The sequence below is a fragment of the Equus caballus genome, chromosome 15, assembly GCF_041296265.1.
Source record: "Equus caballus isolate H_3958 breed thoroughbred chromosome 15, TB-T2T, whole genome shotgun sequence".
In the NCBI taxonomy this organism is placed as follows: Eukaryota; Metazoa; Chordata; class Mammalia; order Perissodactyla; family Equidae; genus Equus; species Equus caballus.
Window position 1 is genome coordinate 80,959,731 of NC_091698.1, and position 15,161 is coordinate 80,974,891.

The 15,161-nt window shown below is 49.9% G+C and overlaps 1 protein-coding gene across 4 annotated transcripts in view; it reads right to left on the bottom strand.

Annotated features, from left to right (window-relative positions):
- Window positions 1-15,161, bottom strand: part of LOC100054641 (xanthine dehydrogenase/oxidase) — a 72,295-nt gene that overhangs the window by 33,057 nt on the left and 24,077 nt on the right. For all 4 annotated transcript variants that reach the window (XR_011426512.1, XM_070236547.1, XM_023619291.2 and 1 more), the window contains exons 5-13: window positions 13,430-13,556; window positions 12,430-12,491; window positions 9,134-9,202; window positions 8,729-8,815; window positions 7,444-7,585; window positions 5,167-5,259; window positions 4,413-4,564; window positions 3,080-3,173; window positions 1,656-1,765 (exon numbers count right to left, since the gene is read on the bottom strand). Coding sequence is in view for 3 of the 4 variants with exons in the window: in XM_070236547.1 (XP_070092648.1) it covers window positions 1,656-1,765; window positions 3,080-3,173; window positions 4,413-4,564; window positions 5,167-5,259; window positions 7,444-7,585; window positions 8,729-8,815; window positions 9,134-9,202; window positions 12,430-12,491; window positions 13,430-13,556 (936 nt within the window). In the remaining variant the exon portion in view is untranslated. The remainder of the gene's footprint in view (window positions 1-1,655; window positions 1,766-3,079; window positions 3,174-4,412; window positions 4,565-5,166; window positions 5,260-7,443; window positions 7,586-8,728; window positions 8,816-9,133; window positions 9,203-12,429; window positions 12,492-13,429; window positions 13,557-15,161) is intronic.

Here is a 15,161-nt window from a genome sequence, read left to right on the forward strand (position 1 = left end):
TAGCTTCTGCAGACACTCTCTCTAACTTGTCTCTCCCACCAGTCTATTGGCTGCAGTTAGAAATCTTCCTGAAAGAAGGAATCACACTATGAAACAACAGCTGCCTCTGTGATCTGAACATGATTTTCCCCCTGGGTCCAAGCCAGGCTCTGTCCTTGGGGACAGGAGGAGCGCATGAGTGGTTTTCCAGGTAAGAACCATCTGATGTGAAGCCCTTTCCGTGTCAAGTTCCTCTTGAGGTTTGAACTCACCCTGGCACCACAAATTCTGATTAACATCGAAGGCTGGAGGTTTAAGGAAAGGTGAAGTGGAGAAAGCACAATGAGGCCCATTGTCAAGGCCCAAAATGGCCACAGGGTTTTCTCTGAAGAAGCCATGGAGGCCCCTCCTGATGACAAAGCTGGTCCAGATTCCTGGGTGTCAAACAAGGCCCTGGGGCCATGAGCCCAGAGTTTGAACTTGGTTCTGGAACAGAGGTTCCAGCTCCTCACTTCCAGGACCGTAGGAAGCCAGGGTGACATGTCCACTGGGGTGCGGTGAAAGGTTGGTGTCAGTCGTCAACTGTTCCTTCTTGAGAAAGCCTTCCTAATTCTGGGCATAAAATCTTCCTTTATGAAATGATTTTTGTGTTGTTAATGTCCCTGCCTGGCAAAATCAAAACTGGGGAGGGCTGTACCTGTTTCCTCCTCCTTCCCCCACACAGTGCCTTTAACATTTTTTCAGATCTGTGAAGTACAAAACTCTGGCCACCACTGCTCAAAACTGTCTGTAAGGACAAGCTAGAAACCACCTCTGGGGCATCACTGCTCTAATTGAATTAGCATTCTCATTAAACACGCCTTGTACCCGCGCTGAAGCACTGGCTGTGATGAAGCCTTAACAGCCCCTTTACAGCTGGTTGCCGGCCTCTCACACGTCACCTTTCTAAAGGGCCCATCATGGAATGCGCCTCGAGCTGTGCGATCAAGATCTGCAGGGAGACAGACAAACTCAGCAGGAGAGCCACCACAGGCCCCAAGGAAGAAGAGCGAGTAGCCAGAGGAGCCCAGACCTGCCCAAACAGGCCAGAAAACCCGCTCGTGGAGCAGAAATCCGCCCAAGACAACCCAGAGCAAGGTCAGTGACTGAACTCATCGAGCTCAAAGTCAGCACGTGCGGATTTGACTGACAGGCAGTTTCTCCACTCAGCACACAAACCCCACGCTTCACGGTGTGAAACCCAGTCTCCTCTGGCCTGGGGCAGGGATATTTGACAACCAATGTGCTCGTGGAATTTGTAGTAAAACCAGCTGGTGACCTCCACTGCCTCCCAGACATCTGCCAGGAACCTTACGAATTATTTCTTTACAGTCCTCACAACCACCTGCCCAGTAGGTAACATTGTGCCCATTTTACAGATGAGGAAATCAGGGCCCAGAAGAGTAAAATGACCCACTGAGGATCACACATCGAGCTGTCTGGTTTCATAGTCCACACCCTGTGCACCCCTACCCTGACCCTTCTCACTGTCCGAGGAGACATATGGTCGGTTGAAGGCAAAGTTCAGAGACGAGAACACCAACTTAAAGTTGAGAGCTGCTGAGGGTGGTCTCGAGCAGACTCTGGTCTCCTTGTCTGGAGCCTGGCAGGAGGAGTGACTCGGCACAGCACCTCACCTCCCTGCTGTAGGGGATCTCGATAGCAAGCAGAATCTCCTCCGGACCCAGCAGGGTCTTTCTGTAGCCAGGGAAGAAGGTGTGGTCCATGCGAATGGTTCTTCTGGTGCCTGTACAGAGGCAAGAGGAAGAGGGATCAGTGTGAGAGGGCACAGGACAGCCCGCCAGTGGATTCTCCATCCTGGTCTCTGATGCCCGCAGTCAGAGGGGATGGCTGGCACACTCGGGGCCAAGGTCCTCCAACTGACATCCTTGAGCAATGGTGTCTGGCATATGTTTAACAACAAATTCTTTCGGGGGAAAGAAGCTCTAATTCTTAGTATTTGCTAGTTTTTGTGGTATAAATACTCCCACCATAGTAATTTCCAGCTACCTGAATGACATCTCTGACTGTGAATTTAGAAAGAGGGTAGCAAAGAGTTGACACAGCAGGTCTGCTATCCTCTGAAGGCCTGCTTACCAGGTTGGCGTTTGCTGTCCTCCGGGAACTTGGATCTCACGAGAGTTCCCACCATTGCCCAATAAGAATGACTCACTCGGCCTCTGCTGCTTGTACGAACAAGATGGTTTACACTGAACCCCTGCTTTCCTTCTGGGAGTCTGGATTTTTGCTATGTGCCAGGCAGAGCTGTGTGACCAGCCCTCAATAAAGCCCTGGGTACTGGACTCTAACAGGCTTCCCCAGTAGACAGCATCTCACATATGTTGTCACAACTCAGCTTGTTGCTGGGGGAAATAAGCGTGTCCTGTCTGACCCCTCTGGAGAAGCTGGTGCCTGATTTCCCCTTGCCCCGTCACCTTTTCCCTTTGCTGAGTTTGCTGTGTATCCTCCTGCTCTAAAAAGATGTAGCCATGAGTACAACTCTCTGCTGAATCCTGCGAGTCCTCCTGACAAACCATCAAACCTGGGGGAGGTCTTGGGGACCCTCCGACAAGGAAAGGGGCACCGAAGCTTGCCATTGCCTCGCATTTCCACTCTACAGATACAATAGAGGGAAGTAACCTCAAGAGCATAGACATAGCAAAGTGAAGTAGAATAATCAGGAGTATTTATTATCTTTGTTTTAAAGGTAATTTATCTTGTTGTAAGTTTGTATAATTTAATTTTTAATAATGGCCACCTTTAACAAACACACACAGACTCCCTGAAAAGCCAGCCATCAGCTGTGGTGAGCTGGTGCATTCTGGGTCCAGCACAACACTGACTAAGGCATCTGGTGACAGAGCCTGTTGGGAATTCTTAATAAACAATGGCCCAGCTCTCCTGGCCCCCAACCTGCGTCCATCTCCCTTGCAGCCTCCAGGGACCCTCAGGACAGCTGGGTCGTTGAACTTAGGGCTCTGTTTCTCTAGAAAGTGACCTATCTTGAGAGACTTTTCTCCCCCGCGACCCTCTTTCCTGACCTCTGCATGAGGCAGCTCACCTCTAGACACCATGGTCAGCTTGGCCCCGCTGGCCATGAACACAGGGTTGAGGTCGGAGATGGGGCTGGCAGTTATGATGTTCCCTCCAATGGACTAGGACAAGCAGAGAGAAGGTGTGAGAGCTCAGCCAGGAAAGCCTGGTTCACCCAGCTGGCTCCCAAACACAGGGCAGGAGGGTGACACCTGTGGACCTCCAGCCCCTGTAGACACAAAACTGGCACCGTGAGAACTCGGGAATTCAGAACAACATGCAAAACTCGAGAGCTGAATGCTTGGGCATGGGTCCCAGCTCTGAAACTCCCCTCTCGGTAAAGCAGGGCAAACCCTTTTAAAATTTGTTGGTTTGTTTGTTTGAACTCATTCACCCTTTTTCTGAGAAGGTTGAGGTGGTTTATCACTGAGGCCATAGAGAGTTAGTAAAATAGAAATAGAAGATAAGGATCAAGGAAAAAGAGGAGGAAGACTTGAGGATGAACAATTTGCTCCAATTGGACCTGAGCTTCCTGGCAACTTGGCAAAGAACGGAGGAGAATCAGCACAGGGTTCTCGCTATCAGAAAAGAGGAAGAAGACCAGTTGCACAGTGAAAACGAACCCTTCCCGGAAGTGGGTTGCAGCCGAGCTGGGGAGCTCAGGGGAGCTTTCTGAGTCTGTCTCCTCGTCTACAGCTGGAAGTGGCAGGTGCTTGGGGAGGGGTGCAGGGAAGGGCAGTAGGCTGTTTTGCTTCATTTGGTTTTTGATTTTAATTTCAAAGACGGTGAAAAATAAAACGGAAGGGGTGGCTTTCCTCCCAATGCCATCAACTGTCGTGAGCCTCAAATGGCACCGGCTGTGTGAGCACCATCTGCAGACTGGGAATGTGGGGGTTAGTCTGCAGGCTGATTGTGAACAGTCACCAGGTGGACCCCTCCCTCCTCTCAGGGGGTCCACCTCTGGCTCTCCCCCAACACTAGAAGGAAGTCCCCTCCCTATTTGGCTTCTGCCTAACTCATCTCTCATCTACCTGCCTAGGGCCTCAGCCAAGTACAGGAAGAGAGGGGCAGGAGGCTCCATCTCTCCAACCTCAGGGGTAAAGACTGAGCCACAACAAGTGTTTCCCAGAGCGGCCCGCAGACCGCTGTCATCAGAAGCACCCGCAAGGCACCATCCTGGCCCTAGAGTCAGAACCTCTGAGGGTCGGGCCCAGGAATATGCATTTTAACAAGCACCCCAGGCAGTTCTAAGCATGAAGGATTGAGGCCCGCTGGGTCTGCAGCAGAGGCCAGACTAGCCCCCGGGACTTGTGAGAAAGGCCGACCCCCTGGGCATTACGGGCCCATGAACAGAGACTCACCGCCACAGACTTGAGCTGCTTCCCAGAAAACCAGCGCAGCTGTTCCAGGACGCCTCTGAACACCTCTGTTTTGTGGGTAGGAAGCTGGGCAACTGCATCCAGCAGGGTCTTTTCCACACAGCTCAGGGGGCAGGAGGCTCCAAAGGAGATACCTGGGAACACACGCTCAGAATAACAGCGATTCCCTTCGCAGCTCAGAAAACCCTTTCACACACAGTTCCTATCACCCTTTAAAGCTATTGGAGTGAGGCTGAACCAGGACTCACATCCTTATATGGGTAAAAACATTAAGTCCCAGAGAGGTTAAGTGATTTGTTCAATGCCACACAGCTAATAAAAGAGCCAGGACTCAACCCTAGGACTCTTGATCCTACAACCAGAGTGCTCTTTTCCCTAAAGTAGTAGTTCTCAACTCAGTAAAATCAGATCTCTAAGAGCTAAGTCCTGGCGTTTTTTAAAAAGCACATAACAACTCCCCCCACCTACCCTTACCCCCATGAGCGGTTGTAACGTGCAGCCAGGTTAGAGAACAACTACCAAAAAACCCACAGCCCTTGCCACTGGCACCCTACCATGGATGCTCAGCAGAGGCAGGCCGTGAAGGGTTGAGCTGCTTCCCCTGCGCAGGGTGGCTCCCGGAGAAGCAGGTGGCAGCGAAAGCCAAAGGGGAGGCTTTCTGGGGACCCGCCATCCCCTCCGGGTGATTGATTCCCAGTGTCCCAACCCCTCTGTGGGCTCAGGTGAACCTCCTTACCTTCCTCTCCGTGCTCCACTGAGTTCAGCTCGGGGATCCAGGCTGGGCACACGATCAGAGGAAACAGCTTGTTCTTAAACTTCATCTCGATGCCTGGAAAGAAATGGAAGCCTGAGGTTGCAGGCCGGTCCTTTATCCCCAGGGCAGCCCCCGGCATTCTTTCCACCACTGCACTGGATGGATGCCATACTCACAGTGTGACTGCCCCATGGGCATCTCGGGATGAGGAGGCCGTGGATGAGATGGGGTAAGCACGGTTCCACACTGTCAGCCCCAAAGCTGTGTCTTTCCCTCCCTCAAAAAAACTGTCCGAATTCAGATGAGATGAAGTTGAATATTCTCGTGTGTGTGTGTGTGTGTGTGTGTTGTGTTTGCAGGTGTTTAGTAACAGTATTAGAAAACGCAGAGTATTAAAATAGGTCCGGAACCCTTCTAAGCACTTTACACATTTTGACTCATTTAATCCTCACAGCAGCCCTACGAGACAGTGATTTCTTCTGTTTAGAGATGAGGAAACTGAAGCACAGGGAGGTTGAGTTTCTTGCCCAAATTACACAGCTAAGAACGGGCACATTGCACTACTGGACCTACTGTTAGAGTGGGGTGTGATAGTAATGGTAACATGAAAGTCCGACATTCGGACAAGAGGGAAAAGTGAATGAGGGAAAACTTCAAATCTGCCACCTGGTCCCCACGTGTGTCTGGGTTCCTCAAGGTACACGGCTTTGTGGGACCACATGCCCAGGCTGGGGTTCTGCCCTTCCGGCCACTGAAGTTAGAAAGTTCTGTGGACAGACAGACGTGTCTCTGTTCCCCAGACCTATTTAGCACAACACCTCCCCCAGCCCCGCCCACAGGGCCATAGGTGGGAAAGGTTAAAAAGAAATGTCTGTGTATCCCCCACCCTCCCATGTGCTGCTGGGAATTCCTGAGGGTTCCAGGAGTCTGGCCAGTTTGAATATCAGCTCCCAGGACAAAGAACGCAGATGGAGGCAGAAAGTGGCCTATCTGGGTAAGGTTCTCTCTCTGCCCGGCTGCCCCCAAGAACCTGTGCTGGCTGTGGGGTTACACTGGTGGGGTGTGTGTACAAGGGAGGAGCGGGTGGAGCAGATGGAGTGGGCTTAAGAAATTATTTCTAACTTGGAGCTTATAAAGTTTTCGTGAATTTCTTTCTGTTGGAATCTAACTGGGTCCAGGACAGTGTGTGACCCGGAACACGCCATAGGTCAAAGGACCTCAGATTCTTCCAGCCAGTCCTTCACCTTCCCTCTTGCTACTTTGGGCTGTGGCTACTCGGGCCATCATGATGACCTCACCTGAGCCCATCTCACAGCCCACCCTGCCAACCTGTGCGTCACATTCCTGCAGCTAAAGACTCTACCGCACCTGTGCTCATGGGGCATGGCCAGCTCTGCAGATCCAACAGAGCCCAGGGCTCAGGGGCTCTTTCCAGAACCAGAGCCAAGAGTCTCCTACAAGCTGAACTGGCTGCTTAAAAGCATGTCTAGTCCCGCCAAACCAGAGGTCCTTTAAGGCAGACCTCCGCTGTGCCACAATCCTCTCCTTGGGTCCTCGGTGCACTTGGGACCCAGCACAGTGGAAATGGGCCAAGCGAGGTTTAGAAATGGATGGAGATTAGCAGGGACCTGGGCACATCTCCTCCTGTCTCTGCAAGCACTGGGACCAACAGCTGTACATCTCAAGTCTCCTTGGCCTGTTCTCATATTGTGGGCCTCCTGTCTGAACAGAGCAGGTGGCCACAGTCATAGGCAACACAAACACAGTCACACTTGGACATCTCCTCTCTTTTGCCTTACCTCATCACCCCCAGGAAAAGTGGGGGGCAAGAGAGTGACCTTGATGGGACCCCTGGCATCCATCAGGCATTGACCTACACTTTACCTCCATTGCTCCCTCCTTCTTCCAACTTGGAGACACTCCAGGGAAGGAATTATGTCCAATTGATCTTGGCACCCCCAGCCCCTCCCAGAACACCTGGCATGTAGCTGGCTCTCTGAAAACATTTATGGAGAACAGTCAGCAAGGATCTCAGTTAATACTCAGAACAACCCTTTAAGGAGGTATTATTGCTCCCATATGTGAAATGGGAAAATGAGGGCAGAGAAGAAGTAACTTTTCTCACTTCACTCAGCCAGCAAGGGGTTGAACTAGGTCTGTGTGACTACAAAGGGGTCATGGCAGGAATTCAACTGCCCAGATTCCTCGGTGGGTCCCCAGGCCCTCAGGTGGTCCTCAGAGCTGGCTCTGGGCCCTTACCAATCTCCATGTTCCCCACCACCAGCGTGGCCTCGGGATGCTGTGCTTTGAGGTCCAGCAGCTCCTTCAGGGTTGATGCCTGGATCCAGGTCACACGCTCCCCTTCAAAACGCAGCTGCTTCTGAGGAGCGTCTTTCAGTCTCTGCAAGACGTAGTTTTCTCACCCCACTGTCTCCTCCTTCCCATTGCCATTCCCATGATAAATTGCCTTAAGTCCACAGACGGGTCAACTCTTCTGTGGGTTTGTTTCATACTGACTTCAGAATGAAAATACATGTCAGGGTAGAAGTGAGGAGAACTAGTATGTATTGAGGCAGGAATTGCATTGCAGCTCTTACATACATTCTCTCTCTTGATCTTTAGGAGACCCTGGTGAAGGAGGCATTGTCAGCCCCATCTTCTACAGGTGAAGGCAGAATGTGAGGATCAAGGTTATGGGACCTGTGACACACAGTGACCTGAACTGTCATGACCAAAAGCCCAGGTTCCTTGCACTGCCCTCACTGTCTCCAGGAGGTACAGTGGACAAGGTATAGGAAGGGACAAATGTCGTGAGGGAAGGGGCATCAGAAGTGAAGACAATGGGGGCCTGGTTCTAGTGTGTGTGGGGTGATGCAAGGCTTGGAGAGAAAATCCCAAATCGGAAAGTTTTTTTGAGGTTTCATAATCCAGAGAAAGATATTCCTTCTGCCTGCTGAAAAGCCCTTCTCTCTGGCCCACTGAACTCATAAGGCAGTCTTCATGTGATCAACACCCCCCAAGAAATCTGCATTTGTGAAACTCTGAGAATGGCTGGATTATTTCCTTGCCATGAATGTTGAGGTGAAGGAGCAGAATCATTGAGGTGAGAAAGTGGGTGTGAGAGGTGTCCTGAAAACAGAGCTGCAAGCCATGGATCGTGTCCTTTGGATACAGCATTCTTTTTCTGTTTGTTCACTTTTTAAATAGATGGACTGCTCACAGAGAGCAGACTGGGTTGTTTGGGGGCTTATACATTAGATTTAGCCAGGAAGTCAGCAGATACTTCTAGAACATCTATTACTGTACTTGATGTGCCAGACACCTGGACTCCCTGTCCTCAGAGTGACACGTGGGAAAAGGAGGGATGTGGAGGTCCCTGTGGGAGTGTGTGGCAGAGAGGCTTGACCTCTGGGTGTCAGAGAAAGGAAGGGAAATGCAGGCTGAAAACTAAAGGACAAGCAGGGCACAGAGGTCCTAGGGGTCTGAAATAAAAAGGCTCATGGCACAGAGACTTCTTTGGGCCTCTCCCTGGGGCATCACCTACCAGCAACTCTGGGGGGAAGATGGGCTCCTGGGTGGGGTCCAGGGGCATGAACTCCTCTGGGTTGAATAAAGATGGAGAGAGAGTGACCTGTTGGAAAAGGGAACAGATAGATGGTACAGTATCCCCTCCTTTAAAGTGCCCTGTAGGACTTGCCCAGCCCTTTGTCCAAGAGAGCTCATTTGCAACCTCCAGCAGGGTGTTGGAGCAATAGGCAGCCCCTGGAAGGCAGGAACAAGGAAGTCTTACGATAGGACCCAAGGCTATCATGCACATGTACTGCCCTCATAATCTGGGCATAACCATTTCCTCTTCCAGCCACCACCACCAAGAGTGTGGAGAGAGCCCACAGGCTCCTTTGATCTGAGATTGACCCCCAGGCTTCCAGGGAGAGAAGGACCCACTTACCGTCTGGTCTTTCTTCTGGTTCATGCAGCAGTTTGGGTTGTCCCCCTTTCCTCCACAGCATCCACCATCCTAGAGAGATGACCAACACTCACACAAAAATATTCTGAAGAGCTTTCACAGAAGATAAAGGACCTAGATTATTAATCTCCAATGAAATCTGGCTCTGATAACTATGCCAGTGTCAACAGGAATAGCAGATACCCCAACCCCATCCCGCTTGCCTCTGCTTTAAGCACTTTCTGTTGCTTGGTTAATGTAGACTAAATAACTTGTTACAAGCAAATAGGATCTCTCCTGGAAGCAGCAGTGAAATTTAATTTTAAGGAAATTTCTCCATAAAACCTAGATCTTACTTTATCAAAAGACATGTTTACACTCATTTTCTCTCTTCAGTGCTGCTCCCTTAGGAAGCCCCTAGGAGAGGAATTCCCATTGGTTCTCTCAGCACTCCGGAGCTCTACTTCTAGATCAGGCAAGTTCTATGGGGCTTGGTTGGATGCTTCTCAGGCTGGGGTCATTGTGGGGCTCCCACCAAGAATGTCCAAGACCAGTGCTGGGTCCTGAGATGTGTCCAGCCAGTGTGCCTGATGCCTCACCACTACTTCCATAGGCACCTCTTGCCAGAAAGCTGAACACTCTTCATTCCTCACTGTGGGCCTGTTCTGGAGGAAGTGTACAGATCTGATGACCCATCACCCATGGGGAAAGGACGTGCTCAGGACCTCTTGGGGAGCCAACAGCAGAGCACAATGTAGAGTCCAGGTTGTTGCCTCCCAGAACTGAGGTATTGAGCGTGGGGAAGGGGTGTGTTCATCCGACTGATCTGCTCCAAGCAGGCAGGAGTCTCAGCTCAGGGCCTCAGGAGACACTCCAGAATTATAGAGCTCTGCTGAGAGGCAAAAGCGGGACAGCTCTAAGGCACATCCCCAAGCATATTTCTGGGGTAACCAGGTTCTGGAATTGGGGGCTGAGTCAGCCCTTCTGACATGAATACAGGAAACACCATGCCATGCCAACATTTCCTGAAGCATGAGGCACAACCAATTAGCGTTTCCAAGAATGCTGCCAGAGAGCCATGGAAGCCAAAGGCAGAGCCTTTGACAACCTAAAAGCACCGTCAGACTTGGCATCAGGAAAGAAACCCTCCCTTGCCTGAACTGCCTGCACACACTGCCCTGTGTGCAGACCCCTCCTGCATTCCCAGCTTTCATATTGGATCTCAGAGCAGCTCTATTCTAGACGTTCCATCATCACCTTGCTCTTCTCCTCCATATTTAGATAAAAAGGAGTAAAGAAAGAGGGGTTGCTATAGTGCTTCTTTTCATCTTTCTCTTTGCAGTAGGAGTGTTGCAGGGGCCCTAAGTGAAGTGAGGGGAGCCCGTCCACAGGGAGCCATCAGCCGCACTCACCTGGTTCTTGTGGGGAAGGACGTATTTCACAGAAGTGCATTTTCCAAATAATTAAAATGCCAGCATATTCTTACTTAGATTTTTTAAATTAATAATTCATTGATGTGTTCAGGACATAAACTATTGGGATTTACAATAAAGAGTCACTGCCCTCAAGGTCTACTGAGGCTGAATAAGGCTATTCTGCTTCCCCAGAGAGATTTCCACTTTTCTCAAAGACTGCTGAGTTTGTGCTTATTTTTGTGGTTCCTCCCTTTCCTTCCTTGTTGCTAGATGGACATTGTCATTCTTGGGAATAGTGTGCCTTGCTCTAGCAGAACTTCATCACCCTTTTCTAGAGTGTTCAATGGCCATGAAAACTGGAGAATCAAGTTAGTTGGAACTGTGTGTAGAATAAGAGTTAAAAGGCTCTGGATAAAGGCCTTGGGGACCTCCAATGAACAACGTGCACGAGCTTCTGAGCACACTCTACGTGCTGGTCAGTTTGGCTGCTCAGAGCCCTCAGCTCTGCTCTGCTCTGCTCTGCCAGCTGGATTGGGGGGCTGCTCCTTACAGTGGAATCAGGAACCCTCTCAACAACAAGAAAACTCCAACCCTGAGAAGGAGCATGGTTGTCAGCTACTCTCAAAAGCCCTTCTCTTTAGAGAAACTAGAAGGTCTGGTTAGACTGTAGCTCTTTGAGAAGACTCCTAGGAAATAAACACACGGGCAAGATGAACAATCCCTGGTTCTCAGGGAAGCCTGAGCAATTTATGAAGATCCAATATTGAGTAATAAAAGATGTCTCAGGATCCTAATTTATAATTTCCCTTTACTGAATACTAAAGATGTGCCAGGCGTTGTTCTAAGAGATTTACAAGAAGTGCTTTCCACACACACTATAAAAAGGTATTATTATAATCTCCATTTTAGAAACAGGGAAATTTGCCCAAAGTCATGCATCGATTAAGTGATGGAATGGGATTTGAACCCGGGTCTGCTGACATGAGTTTTCAATCATTCTTATTTAAATCCACATTTGCTGATTCCTCACCATCAACAGCACTCCCCAGGGTGGGGTGTTTTCCATCCTCATAGGCCCATCTCTATGTCCACCTGTTTGGAGCTATTTGGATGAAACACTCCTTTTTGTAATGTGCCAACACTAACAGTCAGTGAAAAGCATGGGAGGCTGGGACTATCCCCTCAACCCTGAATCAAATTGAGAGGAGACTGATTGACTGGATTGAGGATCAATTTGGCCTAGTTGGAGAATCAGGTGAAATCTGGGGAGATTAAGCCAAGAAAGGAGAGGCCAGCCCTCTGAACTGTTGGCAGATGGCAGGTGTGTGTCTGTGTCTATAATCTCATGTTCACACACCCCGCCTGTGCTTTCTCACTCAGCGTTACATGAACAATACAAGAGTTCACAAACTGTCTGGAGACCTCATTAGCAGCTTCATAAGCTCGGCAGACTGCCAACTGCAGAAAGCAGCTGAGGAGGAAAGGAGGAGGGGTGCGGGTCCTGACTCAGGCTGCATTGTTATTAAATGCCACATTCAGCACCTCTGCCACGGGCTGAGTATGCCAGTCTCCAAGGGAAGCTGCCGAGCCCAAATGCCCTGGAGGAATTCAGCTCGTGGGCAGCATTCCTCTTCCAGGAACCAGCTCTCCAGGCCTACCCAGGAAGAGAAGTCCCCATGCTGGTGATGAGAACCCCTCCCTGAATAAGAATGGCCATGCCAGGTACCACTGCCCATGCCAGGTACCCGTGGCCAGAGGGCCTGCCAGTTGGCCATCTTATCTTTCTTCTCTGTAATCTAGAGGCCCTTGCCATCCCTCCAATAGCAATTCCTGAGTGTCTCTGCTTTGGGAGCAGGGCCACACTGTGCTGGGGCCCAGACTTACCCTGGCGAAGGTCCGGAAGCCCTGGAGGATGGGTCTGTAGCCTGTGCAACGGCACAGGTTCCCTATGGTACAAAGAAAAAGTTGCAGTGTCAGCACAGGCCCCAGGCAAGTTGGGTGGGTTTGTGGTTTTGCTCCCGGTTCAGTTAGATGCCCTCTTTGCACGCTCTGTTTCCTCTGCCTGTAGTGCCCCTCTTTCTCCTTGTCTTCCTGACTTCAAAACATCTAACATGTCTTCCAGGAAGCCTTCCTAGAATGTCCAGGTTGAATCAGGTGTCCCTCCTACATGCTCCCATGGTGACCACTCATAGCTTTATCAGAGAGCTTATCAAACTACATCATCTTCCTCCTCAGCATGTGAAATCTTTGAGAGTGGGGATTGCGCCTTTCATCCCTGTTTCCCTTGTACCCTGTATGGTGCCTGACATATGATAGGACTCAATATAATGGATTGAATAAGTGATGGATTGTATGATGAATGGAGGAGCATCCTTCTCTACTCAATTCAGAGGAACAGAGACCTGGTCCAGACTCCTGGGCCCATTCACAGAAGGAAAACTGGGAAGCCAGTCTCTGCCCAAGGCTCAGAATCATGGTCACCTTCCTCATATGTGGCCTTTGTCCTACAGAGTCCTGTTGTGGTGAAAGCTGAGATGGAAGGAAGCTATGTCACTAGCTTCTGTGGAGTTCTCCAAACCATCTCCGCCCATGCCAGCCACCTACTGCTACCTGGTCCCAGGGTGGGGGAGGGCAGGAGGACACCTCAGGAAGACAAACACTAAAGCAGGAGACCCCAGGAGGTCTCCAAACCACCCAGTGTTCTAAGAGAGGGCCAACCTTCCGGTAGATCATAGGTGCCACGTTGGGGTATTCTGAGCCTTTCCTCCAAAGATCAGCACCTTGAACTCCTAGTCCACTCCTGGCTTCCACTCTGGTCCGGCCCCGACCTCTGCAGAGCCCCCTTTGCTATCCCACCTCTCTGGCTGTGCCTCAAGGCCCGTACCTTGCAAGGCATCCTCGATCTCCTCCATGGTGGGTTCGGGCTGGTTCCGGAGCAGCGTGTACATGCTCATGACAATGCCAGGGGTGCAGAACCCACACTGGGACCCGTGGCTTTTGGCAATCCTCTCCTAAAAGGGGCAGAAGACATAAACACCTGTGTTGACAAAACCTCTCCCAGGCTCCCTACACGACTGAACTGATGTCAGCCCATGTTGACAGACAATGTGGAGTAGCAGTCACTTCACAAAGTCAAATCCTAGTGCCACCCCTCACCAACTGTGACCTTAGCCAGGTTGCCAAGCCTCTCTGAGCCGTAGATTTCTCATCTGTATCATGAGGAACATCCTACTATTTACCTCCAGAGCTGTGGTGAGGATTCAATGAGATAATTCCCATAAAACTCCTAACATTATACCTGGAATACAGTAGACGGTCAACCAGTGTCAACTTTTAATAGAAAAGCCCCTTCAAGGAATAGCAATTATTGGAGCCATAAGGAGCTTCTCAGCCTTCTTTGAGCAGAGGAGGAGGAAGAGGCCCAGAGATTTGTCCAACTGTGTCCTTTTTATAACTACAATATCTAACAATCCAACCCAACCAGTATTTGTTAACAACCAACTGAATACATTTTATTCCAAACAGAATACCATTGTATTCTTAAGTGAAAGAAGCTCTTGCTGTCCATTGGGTACATAAGAATTGGGAAATGTGTCATATAGAATTTTCTATATACATCGACTGTCACTGAATTTTCATTGAAATCTGAGGATTTTTAGTACAAGGAGATTCTCCACGTTCAGTTTTCTTTTGTACCTGGGAGTCTCTCTTGGCACTTATGTTAAGGCAAATTGCTAGACAATTATATCCCCATGGCCTAGAATATGTAGTCATTAATTTTATAAATATTTAGGGAGATCTTGTTATTTGCCAGGCATGGCAAAGGCCCTGGGCACTGAGTAGTGAAGACAGATGAGGTCCCTGGTCTCATGAAGCTCATGTCCTAGTAGGGGAGATAGTGACAAAAACAAACAAGAAAACACCTAGTGGAGGTCAGTGCTATACAGAGAATTAGTACCAGGTGACATGACCCAGAGTGACTAGTGGCTGCTCGGAGTGGTTAGAAATGGTTGCTCTGGGAAAGTGACCTTTAAGTTAAATTTAATAACATGATTAGGAATAGGAAAGAGAGTATTCTTGGCAGAAGGAACAGGAAGGGCAAACGCTGTGAGTCCAGCAAGTACAACAGCCTTGTGCTGGAGCTGTTGAAAGGGCAGTGTGGGTGGAACCTAGTGGGACAGAGAATTTGGCTGGGGTAACAGGCGCCAGCCAGATCATGCGGCTCTCCATAAGCCAGGGGAGGGATCTGGAACTTTATTCTGAGTGTGATGGGAAGCCATTAGGGCTGTTTTAGCAGGATGTGATATGATCCAATTTACGATTTTAAAGATTTGCTCTAGCTGTTGGGTGGGACTAGGGTTGTGGGGGGCCAGAGTAGAAACAGGAGACCAGGACACTATAGTGGCCCAGGCAGGAAGGGCTGGTGGTTCAGACCAAGCAGTGATAGTGGAAATGAAGAGAAAAAGAAGGTTTCATTGCAGATTTTGGAGGTACAGAAGACACTACTGGATGAATTGGGTGTAGTGCATGAAGGAAAGAATCATAAGTAGCTCCTAGATTCTTGTCACGAGCAATTGGGTGGACGCTTTTGCCATTGACTCAGATGGAGGAAGACT